General features: G+C 44.5%; 1 protein-coding gene across 1 annotated transcript in view; it reads left to right on the forward strand.

The window, feature by feature from the left end:
- CCDC93 (coiled-coil domain containing 93) overlaps positions 1–22,386 on the forward strand; it is an 87,379-nt gene that overhangs the window by 17,583 nt on the left and 47,410 nt on the right. Inside the window, exons 6-11 of the mRNA XM_065880112.1 lie at positions 332–388; positions 9,043–9,143; positions 17,324–17,360; positions 20,015–20,107; positions 20,394–20,444; positions 21,309–21,395. Coding sequence (XP_065736184.1) covers positions 332–388; positions 9,043–9,143; positions 17,324–17,360; positions 20,015–20,107; positions 20,394–20,444; positions 21,309–21,395 — 426 coding nt within the window. The remainder of the gene's footprint in view (positions 1–331; positions 389–9,042; positions 9,144–17,323; positions 17,361–20,014; positions 20,108–20,393; positions 20,445–21,308; positions 21,396–22,386) is intronic.

Consider the following 22,386-nt stretch of genomic DNA (forward strand, 5'->3'; position numbering starts at 1 on the left):
ATGCAGGTGGAAAAGCTAAGGCTTAGAGGTTAGGTAACTTGCTGAGGTTTCAGAGCTCATACGGATCTGAAGTGAGAACGCTTGTCTTCACCACTACACTCTGTGGTCCCCCTTTTTCTCACCGGCTATAGGGATCTGTTATGCAGCCATCGGCAGAGGCCCTAGCTTTTTCCCATGCAGGATATATTCCAATTTGTTAGAAAACTGAGACTTCTTCAGGCAAAGTTGTGATGAGAAGTCAGTTTATAAGACGGACTGCTGAGCAGTCCAGTGGAGTTTCAGTCTTTACGCAGGAAGATTTGCTTCATCCCTGTGTCTTCTTGTCTTGCAGGATGATGACTTCATCAAGAGAAAAGAAAAGGCCATCAAGACAGTTGTTGACCTCTCGGTGAGTTCCCTGCCCGTGTTCTTCTGTAAGGGAAGAACGTAGGGTCGTAGCCTCCAAGTAGCCCTTTGAGTTAAATCACAAAAGCCCCTGCCCCCCGAGGTTTCTATCTGCCGGGTTGCCCAAGAGCTGATCTCAGGTGCACATGTGAGGGAGGCCCTGCCTGCCGTGCGTGCCCGGTACCCAGTGCCAGCGTTCAGGGTAGAACGTGCCACAACCACTGCCCTGTTTCCCTTAGTTCCAGTTTCCCAGACCCGAAGCCCTTCCTCATTTGTGCCAGCGGCAGCTGTAAACTTCACATAGCTCCAAAGAGCAGATGACAAACTAGAGCTGATGCATTGAGGTGACCACCACCATGACGCCTTCGGAGAGGCAGAGTAGCTTCTGAGCTTTGTGTGGGAAACTCTGGGATGGCCTTTGTCCCCAAGCACAGTGTATCTTAACCACAGGGTCTGCACTCATGTGCCCACTTCCCCAGTGCAAGGGCCAGAGGAGAGCTTCGAGCCTTTTGAAAACACTCTGGGCCAGAGCCCAGCAGGACCTTGTCAGCCTTCACCCCCCAGCCTTCCTCCTTGAGCTGATGGGAATGGAGCCCCAATGCCTGGGTGTAAATTCACTTTCTTTAGAAAATAATATCTAGAGTTATTCTGCATTTTTTTTTTTTTTTTTTTTTTACTTTTAAGAATAAATGTGTGGTCTCCCCAGGTGATTACTGTGAAAAGAATAACAGTAGTTTGATGATGAAAGACGTGAAATGCTCATTTAAAACAAAAAAGCCTTTGTCAGTTTATGGTTGTAATTTGTATCTTTTCCACAGTTCCATTTTGGAAATGGGAGAAATGGAAAACCTTTAACATAGTTATACTCTGAAGCCAGATGCCGTTTTCAGATTTGGTGGCAGTATTAAATAATAATACCAAGAGAACATGATAGAACAGCAAGTAATTTTTTTCCTGGTTGTGAGGTAGATGTTCAGTTTAGAACATCTTTAAAGTTTTCTTTAAAAAGATTGATAGATGAGAGGAAGAAAATCAACCTTAATCTAACAACACAGAAGCAGCCACTTTTGATGCTTGGACATATGTCTTCTGTGTTTTTAATGTGTATTTTTATAGTGAATTAGAATTATACTTTGAATGTAATTTTGTAGTTTTTTTTTCCACTTACCAATATAGAGTCTTGTATGCTGTTAAAGGTTCCTCCTAATCGCATTTTCATGAGAAATAATAACCAATTGGTTGGATGTGCTGTTGCTTTCCCTTGTTTTAAATGATGCTTCATTTAAAAGAAGTGAAAAGAAATGCTTTCATTTCTCCCTCTGATACAGGGAGCTGGGGAGCCAGTGGCAGGAGAGGAAGGGAAATTCTCTTTTCCCTATAAACTCTGTACTATTTGGATTTTACACTAAGTCTGTGTATTACCTATGTAAAAACAATAACGTAAAAACTATTTAATTGTTTTTAATTAAGAAGCTGTAGGAAGTTTATTTTTCCAAAATTACAACTACAGGCATATATTACTGTATCAAATCTTATAAAATCCAATTCTTTTTTTTTGATATTTTCAGCATGTTGTTTTATTTTATTTTATTTTATTGGCTTATAGTTGCTTTACAACGCTGTGTTAGTTTCTGCTGTACAGCAGAGTGAATTAGCTATACGTATACATATATCCCCTCTTTTTTGGATTTCCTTCCCATTTAGGTCACTGCAGAGCACTGAGTAGAGTTCCCTGTGCTATACAATAGGTTCTCATTAGTTATCTGTTTTATACATAGTATCAACAGTGTAAAAAATATTTAACGTTTAATTGAATATCTTCATGTGCAAATCTCACTTGGAGCCCTGGGTAGAGAGTGAGAAACATTGCATTTTTTGGCTGTATCACCAAGAATAAAAGGCCAGTGTAGCTGTTGATCAAACTGGGCCTGATGTCTCTTTACCTATTAAACATTTCAGGCCTCTAGAGACACATTATTTCTTCTTCTCATTTGTAATGGAGTTTTTAAAGATAATCGTCTTCTGCTTGGCAATATGACTTAAATTCTTAATGGAATTTAGGGAGATAATGACAGTGACAAATATATAGGGCCCAAACATTGTTCTAAGCATTTATATATAACTTATCTAGTGCTCACCACAACCCTATGAAGTAATAGTATTTTTTTTTTTTGACAGGTGAGGAAACTAAGGCACAGATCGGTTATGTAGGTTGCCCTAGGTCACATTGGTGATGATGGAGCCAGGATGCAATAAAATGCTAGATAAAATGCTGTTTGCAGCTCATTAGAAAATAATATCAAGATAAAGGAAAATGGAAAAAAAATGTAGGTCTCTGATAATAGTTCAAATTGCTTAGTTTATTTCCTTTTTTTATGTGCGAACTTACCCCTCCGTTGACTGTCAATGCATTTGCAACAGGAATGATAAAAAAATTTTTATGGATGGCCAGAGCTGGCCTTTGGGTTTTGTTTGTTTGTTTTCTACTTTCTCTGTCTACTGAAAATACGCCCCCATTTCTAGATGCTGTCTTCTTAGGTTTCTGAGCTGAGCTCTGTTGCCATTAACTTCCATCCTTCCCACCCACCACTGCTGCACACGCTTGCTTGCGGCCTTGGAGTGAGGGTCCCAGGAGCTTGTCAGGGGCTCCATGTCCCTGTCTTCTTCTTGTGAGTCAGTGTAAGACATGAAACAGCTTGCTGGGTTTTGTCTGCTGTCACTCTCTCCAAGGAGAGTCCCTCCCCTTGTAAAGGGAATAAATTCTTTCCTAGGTGACCAGGGTGTGGCTCTTTGCAAGTCTTTAGTTTCTCAAGAATGTTTTCTTCTCCTCCCAGCCTCTCTCCAGTTCTGCCCTTCAGATGTCTCATCACTGTTTCTTACCTACCCCTTACTGACAAATGTAGAATCCCAAATTTAAACTCTGAATGGTAAATTAAGGATTAAAATTCGCTCTTACATACAGTGCCAGGTTTCTAGAGCCAGCCTTCTATAAAATATGCATGTAGCTGCCGGGTACTGACTGAGTGCCTTCTATGTGCTTGACATCTAATGAGGCGTTTTACAAGCATTATCTCATGTACTCATCAACACTCAAGGACTTATGCGTTACATTTCCATTTTATAAATCAGGAAGTTGAAACTCAGAAAGGTTAATAAATTCCGTACACAGTTGCAGAGCTGAGAAGAGGCAGCCAGGTTTTCACTTGACATCTGGCTCCTCAGACACAGCAGGTGTTGGTGCATCTCTAGTTTTCTCACTCTTCACCTGGTCTCTGATTTCCTGCATATCCCTGACACTGATTTGGCCCTAATGTTTCTGACTGATTTCAGGACCCTGGGGTGTTATTTATCAGGGTCCCAGAGACACAAATGCATGCAGAGTGGTTGGGTACTCTGCCCTTGTGAGGGCATCTACTCTGCTTTTGCCCGTTTGAAGACCATTTGTCCAGCTGGAGAATGGGTGCCAAGTGGAGACTGTCCTGTTGTCTTTTTCTTCCATCTATTAACAAGTTATCACTGTGCTTCAACAAGCAGACTTTACTTACTCTTGCTTACGTGTCTTTTTAAAAATAAATATTAAACATTTTAATATTTTTCAAAAAATTTTAGCTTATAAGAATATAAGCTTGTCTTGTCTTTAGCCATCTTTGTAGGCCTGTTCCAATTTTTTGCATTCATCCTTGGTTATGTAGCTCATCTATTTTTTTGATGCATGATTTTTTTGTTTTACAAAAGGTTATTTTTCTTTCATTCTACTACTGTGGTAATAATGAAAAATTAGGCAATGGAGAGAAAGTACAAAGACTAAATCACCCATGATACCACCAGCCAGGGATAACCACAGTTATTCCAAGTAGGAAATACATAGTTATGGATATCAATATAGAAAATTAGAGATCACAGAAAAATGACGTGATACTATATATTCTGTTTTGTTGTGTAGTTATTTTGCTCAACACTATAATCAAGGATATATTTCCATGCCAATAAATACACCTCCATAGCATTTTCAGTGGCTGTACATCATGCATTGTGTGGTACTAACTTAACTAGCTTAGTTTGTTTTTTGGGGTTTTCTTGTTTTGTTTTGTTTTGGCTATTATGTAGGACATCCCCATAGCTAAATTTTTTCTTTTATCTTTAATTATTTACTTGGGTTGCATTCCATGAAGTGGAGTTGGTTCAGAGGTTATGCCTCAATCTGTTAGTACCTCTTGCCCGATTGCCTGGCAGAAAGGCTGTTGTGTGAACTTTCAACTTCTGAGCTCATCACCTTCCAGTGTTCTCTCTTTTTGTCTTGGCCTCATTTTTCTTCATCCTGGGGATTATTCCCAGTACTTCTGCTTCTCCTTTGAAATGTGTTCTTTTCTTGACTTCTCCATATCTCATTTTTACGGAATAGGCGGCCGCTTTGTAGAAGGCCTGCCTGATGGGAGGTGATATTTTCAAAGGACATAAGAAAATGAAACTATTGCCCAGGACAGGCCTCCCCTTACCCTTCCACTTTCACATCATAATCGTAATCGCTCGTTTGTCTCACCTAATGTGCTGTGGTACGGTCTACTTCCTCCTTTTCTGAACTGTCTGCCTTCCATATTCATGAAGTATCTGACCTGTGCAGTGAGGTCTTTTACTCCCTGTCAACCTTGAGTAAAGAGTAGCTGTGAAATTTTACCCAAAGCCCCCAAAGATACATTTGCTTACTATTTGTTGAGCATTTCTTGGTAATGTTTAGAATTTTGTATGAGAACAGAGGGGACAGAAGGAAAAAAAAAAAAAAAGAGACTTCTTATTGGTCCCCTAAGAGACCAGGTCATTTAAAACTACAACTCCACTGTTTTCTTCCATAGGAAATGCTGTGAGGAGGACCTTTCTTTCCAGGACATGAAATGTAAACGTGGCAACATAAGTAAAAAAATATATATTAGTACATTTTATCAATAATAGCAAATATACGCATGTATGTATATCTTAACCCTTAATGTGTATCAGGTAACGTTAAATAGATTGACTAATCCTTATGACTCTCTCCATATACCTATTTTACAGATGGAAAACCTCAGAGGTTAAAGTAATTTGCCCCAAATCAGAGAGGTAGTAATGGGGCATGGGTTAAAACCCTGTCTGTCTGACTCCATAGGTATTCATTCCATAATAGTAATTGAGCACTCACTGTGTGCCAGGCCGCGTTCTAGGGTATGAGGTGAGAGCAGGAGCATTGCAGCTGTAAGGGATTCAAGGGATTTCGGGACTCATCAAGGGAAAAGCTGTGACGGGGAGTTAGCAGTAGCACACACAGCGTCTCTGGGCGATGCTTTGACAGGTTTGCCTGAAGGGTGGGGAGGCTGTCAGTGCGCAGGCCATCCTGAGGCCTAGGTGCTGGGGCCACCATTCAGAAGGGGAGGCAAGGAAACGAGGAAGCCTCGGCCGGGGCAGGTTAGAGAAATCTGAAGGGCAGCTGCAGCCTGGGGTCTTTATAGCCACGGGGCTTATCCTATCTGTGGTTTGCAAATGTCAGGTGCGGTTTTGTAGAGCATGCAACGTGGGCAGGCTGTAAACCGCTAAACTCTGCTTAGTGGGGCCATCTTTTAAACAACTGGGTCTGTGAAAAGTTTGAGGTTGGCGCTGGAGGGTTTTGAGCTGTGGGTCTCAGCCTGCTGTGAAGAAGTAAAGCTAGGAGTCGATATACGGAAGCCATCTTGGCTCATGTATACAAAACAGTGACCTCATTCTTACCCACCAAGTTACACTGTTTGGTACAAACTCAAGGGGACCTGAGATGGGACTTGTGCCGGACCTCAAACAACAGAAGACAGGGGCTTCCCCGGGGGCGCAGTGGTTGAGAGTCCGCCTGCCGATGCAGGGTACACGGGTTCGTGTCCCGGTCCGGGACGATCCCACATGCCACGGAGCAGCTGGGCCCGTGAGCCATGGCCGCTGAGCCTGCGCGTCCGGAGCCTGTGCTCCGCAATGGGAGAGGCCGCAGCAGTGAGAGGCCCGCGTACCGAAAAAAAAAAAAGAACAGAAGACAGGCCTGTACAACGGAGCTCATGTAAAAGAGAATAGAGGAAGGACAAAGTTTAGGGGTGTCTGGAGAAAGCCCTACCTCCCTAGCTAACTTTCCTACCCATAGACATGATTGCCATCCGTCTCTCATCATTCCCTCACTCAGTTCCCAGGGCTTCATTTTTGTGGTGGTGGTGGTTGTTTTATTCATGTGAGAATGAAGAAAACAACCTGATTTGTCTCAGTTATAATGACTTTCTTCTGGGGTGTTTCAGGGCTCTGTACTTGCTGATGGGAACATCAGCGGAGCCTCTCTGGGTGGAAGGCAGCATTTGTTCAGGGGCTGGTGGGCGGAGGTGTGTCCGTTAGAGTAGGGTTTGGGTTTGGGCTGCCAGGTGAGCCCTAGGAGACTGAGATGTGCTTCCTGCTGAGTTGGGTGTGGTCCGGTCCCCTGGAGCTCTGGAGGGCAGTGGCTGCTCGTGGCTGTCTTGCTGCCCGCTGGGTATTTCCTGAAGGGGTTGCCCACCGTAACTGAGAGGCGAATTATTTAATCTCTTCTTCTTTAGTAGCAAGGTGGAGGTAATGGCATCTGCCCTGCTTCTACCTCATGGTGTAGTTATAAAATATAAAAGGTGTGATGTACGTGGCGTGCTTTAAAGTATAAGGATAATTACACGAAGGCCAACGTTTGTTATTGTTTGGCAGGATAAAAGGTCCTTGTGGCTGTCGGTTTCAGTATGCTATTGTTTTGGAGTCAGTCCTTTAGACTCCAGTTTCCTGTCTGGGGTCGTTGACTCTATGAATGGTAACTAAGGAAAGTAGCAGTTAAGCTCGATCATATAGTGCTGCTGTAACGGTAGGGCTCCGTGGAAATTAAATCGTACACAGTAACTGAAGTCCTGTGGGTCTATTATGTTTTTCATTTCCCCATAAATCTGTTTTGTGTTATTTAGAGCTTCCTATTCATGTAGGCACCAGCAGCAACCTAGGAGTATTTGCGGCAGTGAGTTAGAAGAACAACCCTCCAGGGTCATCCCAGCACCGGTTTCATTCCTTTTCCACAAAATTGTTGAGATTATATCTGTTACAGAAAGGATGTTTTTCTGTATGTTTGAAAGTTTTCATAACAAAAAGTGAGATAATAATAAAGTTAACAAGAATTATCAAGAGGGGAACAATTCTAATTATCATTAAAATACCACTGTCTAGAGAAACCTGATAGTGTGCTTGTCCTGGTGATGTCCAGGTAGAGATTAGGTGTGGTGAACTCCTTTAGTGGAGAAGGAAAGATCCAGGGACAAACTGGAATACCTTGCACAAACAGCTGCCTGTTTGCACCCAGAGTCCTGAGCAAATATTATTAAGGTATTGTTTGATGCCAGTTTGGCAGTCAAGAAGGACATTCATTTGAGGTAGAACGACAAACCAGGTCATCTGTGGGCGAAGACCTACATTAATTGAGCACCTACTACGAGCCGTGTACTTTGTGTTTAGGAAATATATATATGCAGTTTCAGAATGTGTCCTACACAAAAGAGGTCTGTGTTTCTACATTTATAACTAAATAATACTTTAATAATTTTAAAAAGTCATTGAAATATAAAGTGCATTTTGTTGTTTTTATAAGTTTTTTAAGGATAAACCTCAAAACACTTTTGTAAAGAGATATATATCTGTGAAGGGTTTGTATTTACTTTCCTCTTCTGGTAATGGAGATTTCTATGCCATGAGAGAATTTTTTTTTTAAACATTCTAGGTTAACATGTATATCCGTGATTGTTGCACAGTTTATGTCTCTGGGTGGTAGAAAGGTCTGGATATGTAGTGACTGGAAAATTTGTATTGTTTTCTGGAAAATTTTATTCAAGAATAAAAAGGATTTGAATAGAGAGATAAATCTTGCTTTTCAAGGCAAGTTTCAGTATTATAGAGATGTCAGTTCTTCCCAAGTAATGTATAAATTTGGTGTGATTCTAGTCAAAGCTCAACAGTTTTTCATAATGAACTTGACAAGCTGATGCTAGAATTCATTTGGAAGAGAAAATGTGTAAGAATAGCCAGGAAATTTGAAAAAGAACAGTGGAGACAGGATAAAGACTCATAAAGCAAGAGGAATTGAAGAGGGTAATATTGGTACATGTTTTATATATATGTATATAGTTGTCATTTTAAATCAAGGAAAGGATAGACTATTAAACTGATGATGTTGGGATTCTTAATTTTCCATTCAGAGAAAAACATATATCTATAGATACCTACCTTTCACTATACCCCCCCAAAAAAATTCTGAATAGATTAAAAGGCTAAATATAATCTATAAAAATAACATACAAGAGCCTTTTTTTTTTTTACAGTCCCTGGGTTAGGAAGTAAGATGATTGATAAGTTTGATTGCATGAAATATTAAAATGTCATAGGACAAAAAAAACCCAACAAGATTAAACAAAGTTGACAAGCAATAGATTGGGTGGAAATATTTGCTCCAGTATAAAAATCAAAGGGGCAGACTCCTTGAAGGCAGTCGCCATGTGCCAGCTGTCCTCCTGAAGGGGACCTGTACACCCACTGCCATGGGAAAGGACTCCCGCCCCTGGCAGGCTGGACCAGCCTCCTCACGCTTAGTAACTCCCGGCCTCCCCATCCACTTCTCAGGATGCTTACAAGCCCCGTCGGAAGTACAGACGCCAGCGGGGAGCAGAGGAGCTGCTGGATGAAGAATCACGGGTCCACACGACGCTTTTGGAATATGGCAGGTAACGAAGGCGGCCCAGTCTGAAGTGTCTATTTGATAAAACCATTGAAAAGAAAAGCTAATTTAAATCGCTTCATTGGGGTGAACTTGGTTGGTTTTCACCTGACTGAGTCTACGGGTTTGAGCCCGTGATTGCCAGCACCGGGGACTTTTCTCCCTGGTGTGGAATTAGCTCAGTTTCTGTGGGTAGCTTCTCTGGTGGTGGTAGAGGCCTGATCTTTGAAGTTCCTCAGCAAGCCCCCATCCCCGGCTCTGCCCTCCTCGGGGAGCTGGGAAGCGTGGGGCGTTCACAGAGGCCCAGGTGGGCTGCCCTTCATGCCCCTGCCATATGTTAACATCTTCAGGTAAACTAAGAATTGAAGGCAGTTACAGCAGTTTTACTTTGTGTCAGAGTCTAATCGTTTTGGTTCCCTGTGAAGAATTGTCCTGACCAGGAAAATGAAGAATTTAGAAGTAGTTTTGTCACTTCTTAAAAACATCTCTAATTTTTAAAAATACAGTTCTTATAGCCTCAGTTTTCAGTTACACACACGCGCGCACACACACACACACACACACACACACACGCACACACACACACGGAAATGCTTCTCCTCGTTGCATCTTTTGCTTGGCTCTGGGTATTAACCTTCCTTTGTGTCCTGAATTTTCTATTTAGGGTCACTGATTCCTTGATGTGAGTATGTCTCCTGTGCTTCCTCCCCCCTCTGCTCGGAGTGATTGCTGTGTGCTGCCCTGCTCATAACCCAGCCCGCACTGGGGGGCTGGAAGTAACAGCACTGCCACTAGCATCTCCAAGTGAGCATCTGCTGGCTTCTCCCTCTAGGGTACTGGAGACAGCCAGAAGGAAATTAAGGCTTAATTGCCTTACTTATTCCATCTCTCAAATGGAATTGCAGTTGCCGCTTTTTGTTTGTTTGTTCATTTGTTTGTTTTTGAGAGAGTAATGCGGGCTCAGACCCTTTCTTCCTGAGAATGAAAGCTAGTCCGTTTCATTCAAAGGAAGTTGTTAGTTCTGGCCCTGACCTGAGCGTGAGGGCTGCCCCACAGCTCACCAGCTGTTGCTGCGAATTGAGCTGCTTCTGAGTCAGGCATCTCCAGACCAGCGACATAATTTGCAGGGCCCAATCAGAGTAAAATGAAAATGCAGGGCACGTTAGGCCCCTGAGAATCATGAATAATGATTAATCATTAAGGATTTCATGACAGCGGTAACAGCCAAATGCGGGGCCCTTCGGGTGTGAGGTCCCGTGCCACTGGACGAGTTGCACGCCTTGGACACTGTGAGGGGGGCTCTCTAGCCACCCCTCAGCTGCAGGCGGGCACACGAGACTGCACTGGTCCGGGCGAGCCAGAGCTGGAGAGGCAGCCTCTGGGAGTGTCACATGTTCCGGAGCCAGAGAAGACTTATGGAAGTGTGGTTTTTGGTAGTTTGTATTGTTCATACCTCCATTTTTTCCAATATCCAGTATGTATCTCAGAACTAGCTTTAGTTCTTATTGGTGGGATCATGCTGACTCCTGATTTCTGAGCCTGGGGTGGGTGTTTGATGAAGCCTTTTTTTGTTTGTTTTTTAGGAGATGGGGTTATTTTGCCTTTTTTTTTTTTTTTTAAGCTTTTCTGGTAAAGAGAGGGTGAGTTTGTGAAGGTGGAGAATTCTGATGGTTTATTCAGCTCATTCCCCATTTTGCGAATGATGAAGACAGCATTCAGAAAGGTTAAAAAATAACCTGCCCAAGGTCAACTGCTAACTATTAAGAACTAGTAAGAGCCTCAAAGTGGGACTTGAACTCAGGTTTGCTGGACTCCAAAAACATGTCATCATTATTACCTACAAATGTTGTCTGAGCCTCTGGTGAGAGTTTGGTTCTTGATTTTAGGAAGACAGGCCCAGCGTTGGTTGTTGGATCTGAGACTGAACAACCAGAGAGTGGTTATTACAGCTGACAGAGCAAATGGGATAAAACTTACAGCCCCAAGAAGTGTCCTTTTATTCCCCTTCCTTGGGCAGGCTGCTCGCCTCCTTTCTGTCTCTCTTACTCCTCCCTTAGGGTTTTAAGTCAATACTCTCCACTGCTTGAGATCTTTCCCATTTGATGAGGATTACATAACAATGTCTTTATGAAGGATTTTGAACAGTTTGTCTCATGTGGAAAAAGGAAATGTCAACTGTTAGGTGCTGTCACCACCACCACCACCACCATCATCATCACCATAATCATCATCACCATAATCACAATCATCATCATCACCACCATCATCATTCTCATCACCACCGCCACCTACACCATCATCATCATCACCACCAACACCATCATCATGACCACCAACACCATCATCAATCACTATCATTATCATCACCACCAACACCATCATCACCACCACCATCATCATCACCACCAACACCATCATCACCACCAACACCATCATCATCACCATCATCACCACCAACACCATCATCATCACCACCAACACCATCATCACCACCACCATCATCATCACCACCAACACCATCATCATCACCACCAACACCATCATCATCACCACCAACACCATCATCATCACCATCACTATCATCACCACCAACACCATCATCATCACCACCAACACCATCATCATCACCATCACTATCATCACCACCAACACCATCATCATCACCATCACTATCATCACCACCAACACCATCATCATCACCACCAACACCATCATCATCACTATCATCACCACCAACACCATCATCATCACCACCACCATCATCATCACCACCACCATCATCATCACCATCATCTTCCTCTTCATCACCATCACCATCACCACCATCATCTTCATCACCATCATCCTGAGCAGCAGCAGTTTTCAGTTCTCAGATGCGCTTAAATGTGACCTTTAGATTCAGATGAGGAGCCTCACCTGAGCCCCTCCTTTCAGTTCTCCTCATCCCTATGTTCTCCTTACCCCCAGCTCTAGCCCTCCCTCCAGCTCCTTTATGAGAAGCCTTACCCTCTTCCCTTTCCTTCCTAATCCGGCAAGGCTGGGCGCCTGCTGCCTCAGGGACTCACTCCACCCCTCCCTGCCTCCCCCTAACTGTTGTAGCACCCCTTAATTGCTCATCCCCACCTAGGAATCCTAATCCCTCATCTGTTGTCAGTGCTTCTGTTTTCCTCTTCATCTCGCCTCTTGACAAGATGGAAAATACTTTGACTCCTAGAATAACAAGGTCTGAAAACAGTGTTTCTTCTTTGGGGTTAGAGGTCAGTCATCAGCCTAAGCCCGCAGAGCATCTGGCTTTGAGGCCCGCATCCCAGTTTCTTCTCCCTTTTTTGACTTTCAGTTGCTCAAATAAGGCTAGACTTTGAGCCTCGCCAACTATACTGAGGACCTTATGGACTGTGTGTCTTGTTAAAAACATGTTGGACATATTTGTTTAAATGTTGTGTTGTTGGGAAAACAAGACTCATAGTTTCAATTTTAGACTTAAACACAATTGTATCTTTATAGTATTTCAATTATATTATGGGTCCAATCAACTTTTAAGAGCTAAACTTAAACAACTAACCACACTATGAAACTGTCACTGTGGGGAAGTGCATTTTAAGTGCATATGACATGTCTCTCCCAACCTGTGTCCCCTCTGAAGGCCCATGACATGCTCATAGAGTATTTAGTAAATGCTAGTTGACTGAACAAAGAACAGAATCCACAGTCCTTAGTATTTAGGGCTATTTTATGCCCCTGATTTGTTCTGGATTCCAGACGATTTGATATGTCTTACTTTGCCCTAGGGGAGAAAGTTAGTTTGTTTTCTAGAACTGTGATGTGCAGTATGGTAGCCAGTAGCCACGTGTGACTGTTGAGCACTTACAATGTGACTAGTATGGCTCAGGAACAGAATTTTAACAGTTAAGTTAAATTTAAATTTTTTTATTACATGCTTTAGTTATTGGAATATGTTTAAGTATGTCTGGAATAACTTGGGTATGTGAACACTGATTTAAAGTTCTAGAAGATGTACATCCTTGATGATAAAGACCGAGTCCTGGGTCTGGAGTGTGAGGAAGTGACTGGGTGGTGAGAGGGCTGGAGCTCTGTTGGTGTTGACGGTGTAGACATCAGCCAGGTTGGTGGGTCAGAGCTAACAACGGGAAATCCAGGAGCACACTGAAGCACGTGGCACTGCATATCAGGCTGGTGCTCGAGAGGAAAGGGCCCAGCTGACAGGGCAAGAGGAAAGGTAGGTTGTAGGATACAGCATGAAAGGATGCTCTAGGAAGGATGAAAGAGAAGTAAATGTGTTTGTGGTAGAAATAAGTTGAAGCATCTCCCTGCTCTTCGTGAGGATGATAGGCTGCAAAAGGGTATCACGTTCTCCTGGTGAAACTCAAACAGCACGGAAGAGTCTCCCAGAGATGTGGGACCAGTGAGCAAATGAGGCAGGCATTGATAGGCAGCTGAGGACAGCTCTTTTTTGTCATGGAAGAGTTGCCACTATGTCACATGGAGAAGGAAACCTTTAGAAGAGTCAGCAGGACTCTTCATTCAGCAAACGTTAATCAAGTACCTACTATGTGCCAGGCACTGCACTAGACGCCGGGGATACAAAAGTGAATATTCATAGCAGCACTATTCACAGTCACCAAAAAGTGGAAACAAACCAGATGTCCATCAGCTGCTGAATGGACAAAATGTGGTTTTTTCATACAATGGGATACTATTGAGTCATGAAAAGGCATTAAGTACTGATTCATGCTATAATATTGATGAACTTTGAAAGCACGCTAAGTGAAAGAACCCAGGCACAAAAGGCCACGTGTTGTACGATTCCATTTATATGAAATGTTCAGGATAGGCAAATCCACAGAGACGGAAAGTAGATTAGTGGTTGCCAGGGGAAGGGGATAGGGGACAATTGGACTAACTGCTATTTATATATATTAGGTGTGGAGCTCTTTGGGTGATGGAACTATTCTAGAATTAGATAGTAGTGGTGGTTGCACAAAGTAGTGAATACACTAAAAACCACTGAAGTATACCTTTTAAAATGGCGAATTTTATGTTATGTGAATTATACCTCAATTTAAAAAACGTAAAGAAAAAAAAAGTGAATGGGGCTTCCCTGGTGGCGCAGTGGTTGAGAGTCCGCCTGCTGATGCAGGGGACGCGGGTTCGTGCCCTGGTCCAGGAAGATCCCACATGCCGTGGAGCAGCTGGGCCCCTGAGCCATGGCCGCTGAGCCTGCGCGTCCAGAGCCTGTGCTCTGCAACGGGAGAGGCCACAACAATGAGAAGGCCGTGTACCGCAAAAAAAAAGTGAATGAAGCAAATTTCTTCCCCTCCAGGGCTCAACAGACAGATTGCACATAACACATAATTATTGGACCCCGTGGGTGTCAACACAGAAGTGCATATCTGTGTGGGCCTAACCTAGTTTTGGGTGGTCAGAAAAGTCTTCCCAGAGCCTCTGTCTTTAAGGAGAAGTAGCTGGGACCTGGGAATTGAAATACTCAGATTTAGCTGTTTACTGCTTTATTTGAAAAATCTGTAAAGTTCCTGGGCCTTAGATAAGGCCCGTCTGCCTGAGGGTATGTCTTCTTCCCTGAAGGTCTCCACAGACTGAAGGCCTGGGAAACAAAAGAATACCCAGGGTGCAAGGACACTTCTAGGAGTGGGAAGCTTCAGAGAGACCCTCTGTTGGTCAGCGCTCCCCGGTTCAGGACACAAAACCTTCCCACTAGTTTCAGCAGAAAGGATTGATTGCAGGGGTGGATGGGAGGAGTTAAGAGATGTGACGTAGGCTGAGCAGGGTCACTTCCCAAGTGTCACATTAGATCTGGGCTGCCTGGGATGCAGCTTCTGCCTCCGTCATCAGGAAGCTAGTGAACAGCCTGTGGAGTTGGGAAGCTGGTACTGCAGCTACTGACAAAGAAACCACCCACTTTGCCAAAATCAGAAAACCACCGTGACAGCTTCTGGCCCCAGAACCAGGGTACTGCTACTGTGATCCACACCAGTGCAGTGAATCCTTTGTGCTTTTGCTGTCTCCTTCTCTACCTGCTACACATTCAGAACTCCAGCAAATGCATCTCATTGATGGAACCTAAGTAGTATTCAGAGCCCCAGGTGCAAGAGAGTATGGAAAATAGAGTTATTTGTTCTCCTGCCTCCACGGTATAGTAAGATGCTAGATGTTGACTAAGCCAGTTCACTGAATCTGCCGTAAGGTCCCGTACAGGATTTGGGTGGATACTCAACACATAACTTTAGTTTGCTGTACTTTGGGCCTGTAGATCTGTGCCTAGAGGATGGGCACAGTGTAACCGGCAGTGACTTTTGGTCTCTCCAGTTATAAGACAACCTGTTGCAAGGTCGGGTGATACTTTTGGCTTCTTGATTTCTCCATTTTCTTGGAGAAGGATGCAGACAGGCAAACAGGCAGTTGGACATGATTTCTGTCCAGGAAGTAGGGGGAACACGTACAGGCGCAGGGATGGATCAGCCAGGGCAGAATGTTTGAGCAATTGAAAAGTTTCCAACCCAAACTACCCAGCCTGTAGTTTGTATCTCCTTCTGGCCCTCCCGTACCGTCAGTGGTAATTTATAGAAATCCTATGGAAGCTGTTTAAACAGGGCTTGGGATCATGTTTGCAATCCCATATCAGTGGTACAAAGCTCAGAGAAGTGAAGCAATTTCCCCCATGTTACACAGTTTGCTGGCACCAGAGTGAAGACTCTAGCTAAACCCATTGTCCTGACTTTCTACCAGACTCAACTGTAAACTAAGCCTGTGATTTGTCAGCAGAGTTCTAAGCAATCCTGTGCCCAAGTGTGTCTTTCCCTTCACACTCATCACATGGCAGGCAAAGCACTGGTCCCAGATTGAGATTTTCAGATTGAAAGTGGAACTGACTTTTGGAAATGACTAAAACCATCCAAAGCAAAGTCTGGGAACACTTCAAAGAAGAGGTGGCTTTAGAGCTGAGGTGTGAGGAGTGATTAGGAAAGTAGGAGGAGCCAGGAGAATAACACAGTGTGCAGAGCTCTGCTCGGGGGCTGATGCACAGGAGTGGGGAAGGTGACCTGCTGGTGGTGAGTGACGCTCAGCGGTTGTTAGGCGGGGCCATGGAAGGGAGGCCCTAGTGACAGTGCCCACAAGGGCAGGTGTTCCCTGCCAGTGACAGATGTGGGCCAGGCCAGCGGGAGGTTGAATAAGGGATGGGGAAGGAAGAGGGGGCGTGGAGGCCCGAGACCAGGTCAGAGGCCAGCACACGACGCAGCAAGCAGGGTGAGGGCAGAGCAGGAGCCCTTAATTTGTTTTTCTTAAATGCTTGCATGTGATTTTATTTCTTTAAAAACTATTTAAAGGTAAGTGAGTTTGGGTGTTTTGCATTACGGTTTTTTGTTCTAGGTCGAACGCTTTTTGCATTGCTTTAAAAAATAGGTATTGGGTGGCGCAGTGGTTGAGAGTCTGCCTGCTGATGCAGGGGACATGGGTTCGTGTCCCAGTCCAGGAAGATCCCACATGCCACGGAGCGGCTGGGCCCGTGAGCCATGGCCACTGAGCCTGCGCATCCAGAGCCTGTGCTCCGCAATGGGAGAGGCCACAACAGTGAGAGGCCTGCGTAACGCAAAAAAATAAATAAATAAAATAAAAAATAGATATTAATTAGAACCTGAAAAGTTAATGTAAACTAAAGTGCATTTGTGAGCATCTTTGAATTTAAACTTGGCGTGAAGTGAGCACACAACATTCTTGGCGTCATGCTTGGATTGCGTTTGAGAATAAAAAATGGGCTGGACATGAGGTTATGAAAGTAGTCATTTAGAGAGCATGTTTAGCTTGAGCCAACACATGCACATATCATACAGATATTTTTAAGGCTTTTAGCTTAAACCGTGGATCTGAAATACAGTTCCTGATTCAAAGAGTAGTAATCGCACTTAAAGAGAACGTTGCACTCTGCAGGAAGAGTTCCCATTTATAGTATTTATATGGCAAATAGAACGGCGGGCACTTTATTCAGAAACAGTGGGATATGTTTTTGGTTTAGGCACTTGAAACATGTTCTCCAGTCACCAAATAGCCTAAATTCTTTGTGGTGCTTTTCATATGAAAATCCAACTAAAATGCCTGTGATCAAATTATTTTTTTAATAGTAATTGAACTCCCCTCTTTTGTGGCTTGCAGGAGGTATGGATTTAGCCGCCAGAGCAAAGCAGAGAAGGTAAGAAAAGCTTGGCTAATGGGAGAGAATGTTTGAGAGACGCAAGTGCTACTTCCCTTTGCCTCTGTCCCACGCGGACAGGCTCCCAGCAGGGGTGGGACAGCAGGAACCTGGTCCTTGGGCAACCCCGGGCAGCGGGGATGTGCCAGCAGCCTTTGGCCCCTGAATCTCCCTCGTGGCATCCCCAGTCTGTTGCCCGTGCAGGCTGCGGAGCTGAGGCAACACCTCATCATGGGACTGGAAGTGAAGGGTGATTGGAAGTCATGACACCAGGGTCAAACAGACAGCCTGTAATAACTCTAAAACCGTAGAGACGAAGTCCACTCCCAGAGCCCTTAGCACTCCTCATCTGATGAGAGAGGCCCTACACAGGTGTCAGCAGGCTGATGGTGGTGAGAGAGAGCACGTTACAGGCTGGCCCTGTACTAAGACAACCTGGTGTGGAAAAAACGGAAAGTCAAGATGGGGTTTTATAAGTTCCTAAAAGAGTATCAAGGATTTCTCTTCATTCATGTATTTTTTTTATATGTATCAGTATTCATTCACGGTTCTTAATTGTCAGCAGCAGGGCAGGCATATAAATCTTATAGTGCCAAACCTTTCCTGTGTTCAGGCCCTTTGTTCAGGGCTCTACATGTATTTTTTTCACTGATTCCTCTGAACAGGTCTGTGAGGAAGATACTTATTTCTGTTTTTCAGGGCAGAAAGCTGAGGTTCAGAGAGGCTCAGTGATTGGTCTAAGATCACACAGCTCCTAAAGTGCCATAATAAGAATCTGAACCCACATCTGTGTGACATCAAAGCCTGTGCTCTTATCCACTGCCTTCTCAATAATAATATGCTAACTAAAGTGACCAGTGGCCTCTTAAAAAAGTAGAGTCCACAGCTTGAGATCTAGTAAAACCTCTTTCCTCATTCCCCTCCTGACCCCCAGATTTTCTTGAATGAGACACCACTCTGCCTGCTCTTCTCCTGCCACCCCTCCTCTGTCCAGATCCCCCATTCCTCAGTCCTTCCAGGAAGCCTTCCCTGACCCCGGCCTCCCTCTGCTTTCTGTGGCCATTGTCTCAGTCCTTGGAGGGCACTGACAGTGACTTGGAGCATATGTTCTAAAGCCAGACTGGCTGGTTTCAAATCCTAGCTCCTGCCCTTCACTGTGTGACTTTGGTCGGTATACTTTGTTGTGCCTTAGTTCACAGCATCTGTGAAATGGGGGCAGAAATTGTACTACCTCACAACGTTGTTGTGAAGATTAAAATATAAAGGATGTAGAATAATCCAACCCATAGTGCACATCTACTAAGCGTTAACTATCATCATTATATGATTCTCATTAACAGTGATTTATGCATTCATTATGACATCTTCTTTTTTGGTTTTCTTATTATTTCTTCCACATCTGTGTTTTCACTCAACCAAACAGCCATTTCCTCCAAAGCAAGGTTTTTTTTCTGGATCTGAGTGTCACGTAGCATCTAATGTATAAGAATTTGATGTGTATGTGTGATATGTAATTTTAAGTCTGAAAAGAATGTCTGTGTATATGACTATATTCTGAAATAAGGCAGTTTGGTTATGATTGGAAAAATCGTGAGATGCCCATGAAATATTATTTGCATTGGCCTTGCCTTATCATTCTCATGTGAGATGGCACATTTGAACTGGAAGTCTTATCCCCTGTAGATATATGCAGGCGCTCAGGCCATGCCCCAGGGTCAGTCATAGGCTTGTTATAGAAATTCATCTCAGAACTGGGATGGTCTCAGAGGGTATCTGAGGGCAGTCCTCTCATTCAACCCTAGAAGACCCCAGTATCCAGAGAAGGTAAGCCTGAGGTTGCCAGCTGGTGAATGGCAAAGATGGAGCTAAAACCAAGAACCCTAGACTTGCAGCCCAGGTTTGGGGAGCAGCCGTTACTCCAGGTGTCCTGAGTGTGGTGCGGTACATTTAGGCCTTGAGCTGGGTCCATAGCCTAGAGCTTGATCACCAGGGCAAGCAGTTTAGAGTCTTATTCTTCAGGCCAGTGGTTTTCAAACTTTGCTGACCACTCTTGGCAGTAAGAACTCTGTTTTTCATCATGGTTCAGTACACACACACACACACACACACACACACACACACACACACACACCCCTGCAGATACAACCCCAAAAACAAAAGTTTCACAAAGCGGTACATAACCCTTTACTACCTGTAGTGCACTTGGATGTGTTGTGTTCTGTTGTTTTTATTTAATTTATTTAGATGCCAATCATACCTGATAAATTACTTTCATATCCCACTAATGGGTCTCTGTTGAAAAACAGGCAGTGATCTTAAGGCAGTGATATGCTCTTAGCAGGAATTAAAGTAGGGGAAGACCCAAGCAAAGTGTAAGGGTAAGTCTGGCAAGGTGTATGACCTGATAGGAATTGCGTCGGTGAGCAGTTCAGAAATGGAGGCGGGCATTGGGTGAGACCCGAGGCTCCAGCTGCTTGGGCTGTGGTTGTAGTGGAAGCCCCGGTCTCTGAACCTCGCTCTCTTTCCCCGAGACTGGGTGACTTGTCCAGATCTGTGTGTTTTCTTTCACAGACTCACTCTCCTTTGCAGTGTTGTCCTTTCTCTACTGAATCTCCAACTGCAGTGCTCAGCTGTTTTCCCACCTTCCCTTCCAGGCCGAGGACAAGAAAATGGCACTTCCCACAGGGCTGTTAGCTGCAGAGAAAGCCGACGCCCACGAGGAAGACGAGCTTCAGGCTGCTGAAGAGGTGAGTGGTCCACGTAGCCCCTGCGGTTTCCGCCTAAGTCTTTGGGGGAAATCTCACTTTCATCGCAGCTCTCCAGGATGGCCAGCTGCCTCTCACAGCCAGCTGCTGTTGGCTGGCCTTTCACGCCCTTTTCAGCTTCCTTTCATCACCTCTCATGAGGCTCACCGTAAAACGAGACTGGCTGAAATAGCCCTTGGATTCCACTGTGAAGACCTATTGCAACACCCTGCTTAAGTCTTGTGTGGTCAGACCTGCTCACTGCTACCTCTCCCTGTTCTTCTTTTAGCAGCGTATTCAGTCCCTGATGACCAAGATGACTGCCATGGCACGTGAGGAGGTGAGGCAGGCATGGTCATGTGGGTGGGCGTGGTGTGGAGGTGGAGGCCTGGCACCACCCCGGCTCTGCTATGAGGGGGCCTCTTCCAAGTGTCCACCTTCAGGGCCCTCTCGTTTCAGCACCCTGCTTCCCGTTTTCTTGGGATCTTTCTTTTGGAAACCTTTTATACATGCACGGTGTTGCTGTCCATGGGAACCTCTAGGAGGGAGATTTGAAGGACCCATGTGAAGACAGGATGTCCCAGCTGGGATGGCATCACAGGGCCCCTGCAGGAGAGCTGTGGTTCAGCCCTGCCTTTCCATAACTGCATGTGGCATCCCATGCCAAAGGAGCCCTTGTTTCCCTCCTACACCATCTAGGTAGATGATAGGGTACTAAATATATATTCACTCTTCCCAGAGCTCATTCATGACCTGTGTTAAAAGGTTTAACCAAGTGCTTTGAAAGGAGAATTCCTTTTTTGGGCAGGAAGGGCCTGTGGCAGTCAAGAGGTAGTTCAGGAATTCTGAGATCCCGTTTCCTCTCCCATTTGTACTTTTTTCCTCTGAGTCCTATGCCTGCCAAGTTCCCTTCAGGCTCTTTTTAGTGACCCTCAGCAGTAAAATCCCTGGAATGATTTTCCAGGATACCCAGGGTCCGAGGAGAATCTAACACAACCTGCTGAGTGACTCAGGAGGAGGGAGGTGACTTAACCTTTGCCCTGAAGCTTGTTTTCTCCCTTCCGTGTTTCCGAACACATGAGCAAAAGCCAAATTACTTTTTCCCCTGGGAATATTATCTATTTTACTTTAATAGTGTTCAGGGTTTCCAGTTGTGTGAAAGACAGTGCACGGCCTTGAGAACACACCCTCCCTGTGATTGCAGAGCCGTCTGACCGCTAGTTCCGTGGGCCAGATCGTGGGCCTCTGCTCTGCCGAGATCAAGCAGATTGTGTCTGAGTATGCAGAGAAGGTATGTGGGGACCCAGCTGGAGCCTTTGCCTCAGATACTGCCCCAAGGACTTCTCCTGCTTACCTAACCCCTCCCAGCAGTGAGGGAGGCAAGTTGTAATTCATCAGCCATGTTTGTCAAAAACATACACCATGCAGAGTCATCCGCGTTTGCCCGTTAGCTGAATTCATTTTCTTCTGCAGTGCCTATTTTTCTATAAATATAAAGAGAAAACCTGTCTCTCAGAGCAATTATTGCATCTGATAAATGGACGTGTTAGGTACAGCACCCGCATTTTTCCTTCTCTACCAGGCTTCTTATAACTTGGGCTCAGTTTGGTGATGGGGCTGAGGGATGAAACTTTGCCACTTAGGAGATAAACCCCATAAGTCAGCTAAGCCCAAGGCAAAATTTTGTGTTCTGCTTTATTAAAAGGGTATAGAATGAACAAAAGCCTGAAAGTCATATTTCAGCGTTAGATTTTTTTCCATCCTAAGAATAGGCAGCAGGACCTTGAATATTTCAGGGAGACAGTGATTAATCATTTTGCACATAACTGATTCTGGTCTGGCTGAAACATAGTATCGGTAAAATCAGATTTACAGGGCATTGTTTCACGTCCTTCCTTCCCCAGCCCTACTCAGGCTGCCCCACTAAAACGTTGATGTCTGTTGAAGCATCCAGCTTTGCTGTCCCTGTCTCAACAGCCTTGACGACAAATTAGCTCTGCCCTGACCCTCTGAGCAATGTTCTTCTGAAGCAGTTGCACAGATGATGTAGTTGGGGAACAGCTGTCACCTGTAACCTGGTAGCTATAATCTGCTGTCAACACAGCGGGTGGTCACCTCCCACCAAGTGAGGGGCCTTCTGAGTAAGACTGAGTAAAATGGTACAGAGTAGTGGTTACCAGAGGGGAGGAAGGCGGAGGGAGGGCGAAATGGGTAAAGGGAGTCAACAGTACGGTGACGGATGGAAACAACTTTTGTTGGTGAACACACTTTCAGAAGTCGAA

Source organism: Phocoena phocoena, chromosome 7 (genome assembly GCF_963924675.1).
Source record: "Phocoena phocoena chromosome 7, mPhoPho1.1, whole genome shotgun sequence".
In the NCBI taxonomy this organism is placed as follows: Eukaryota; Metazoa; Chordata; class Mammalia; order Artiodactyla; family Phocoenidae; genus Phocoena; species Phocoena phocoena.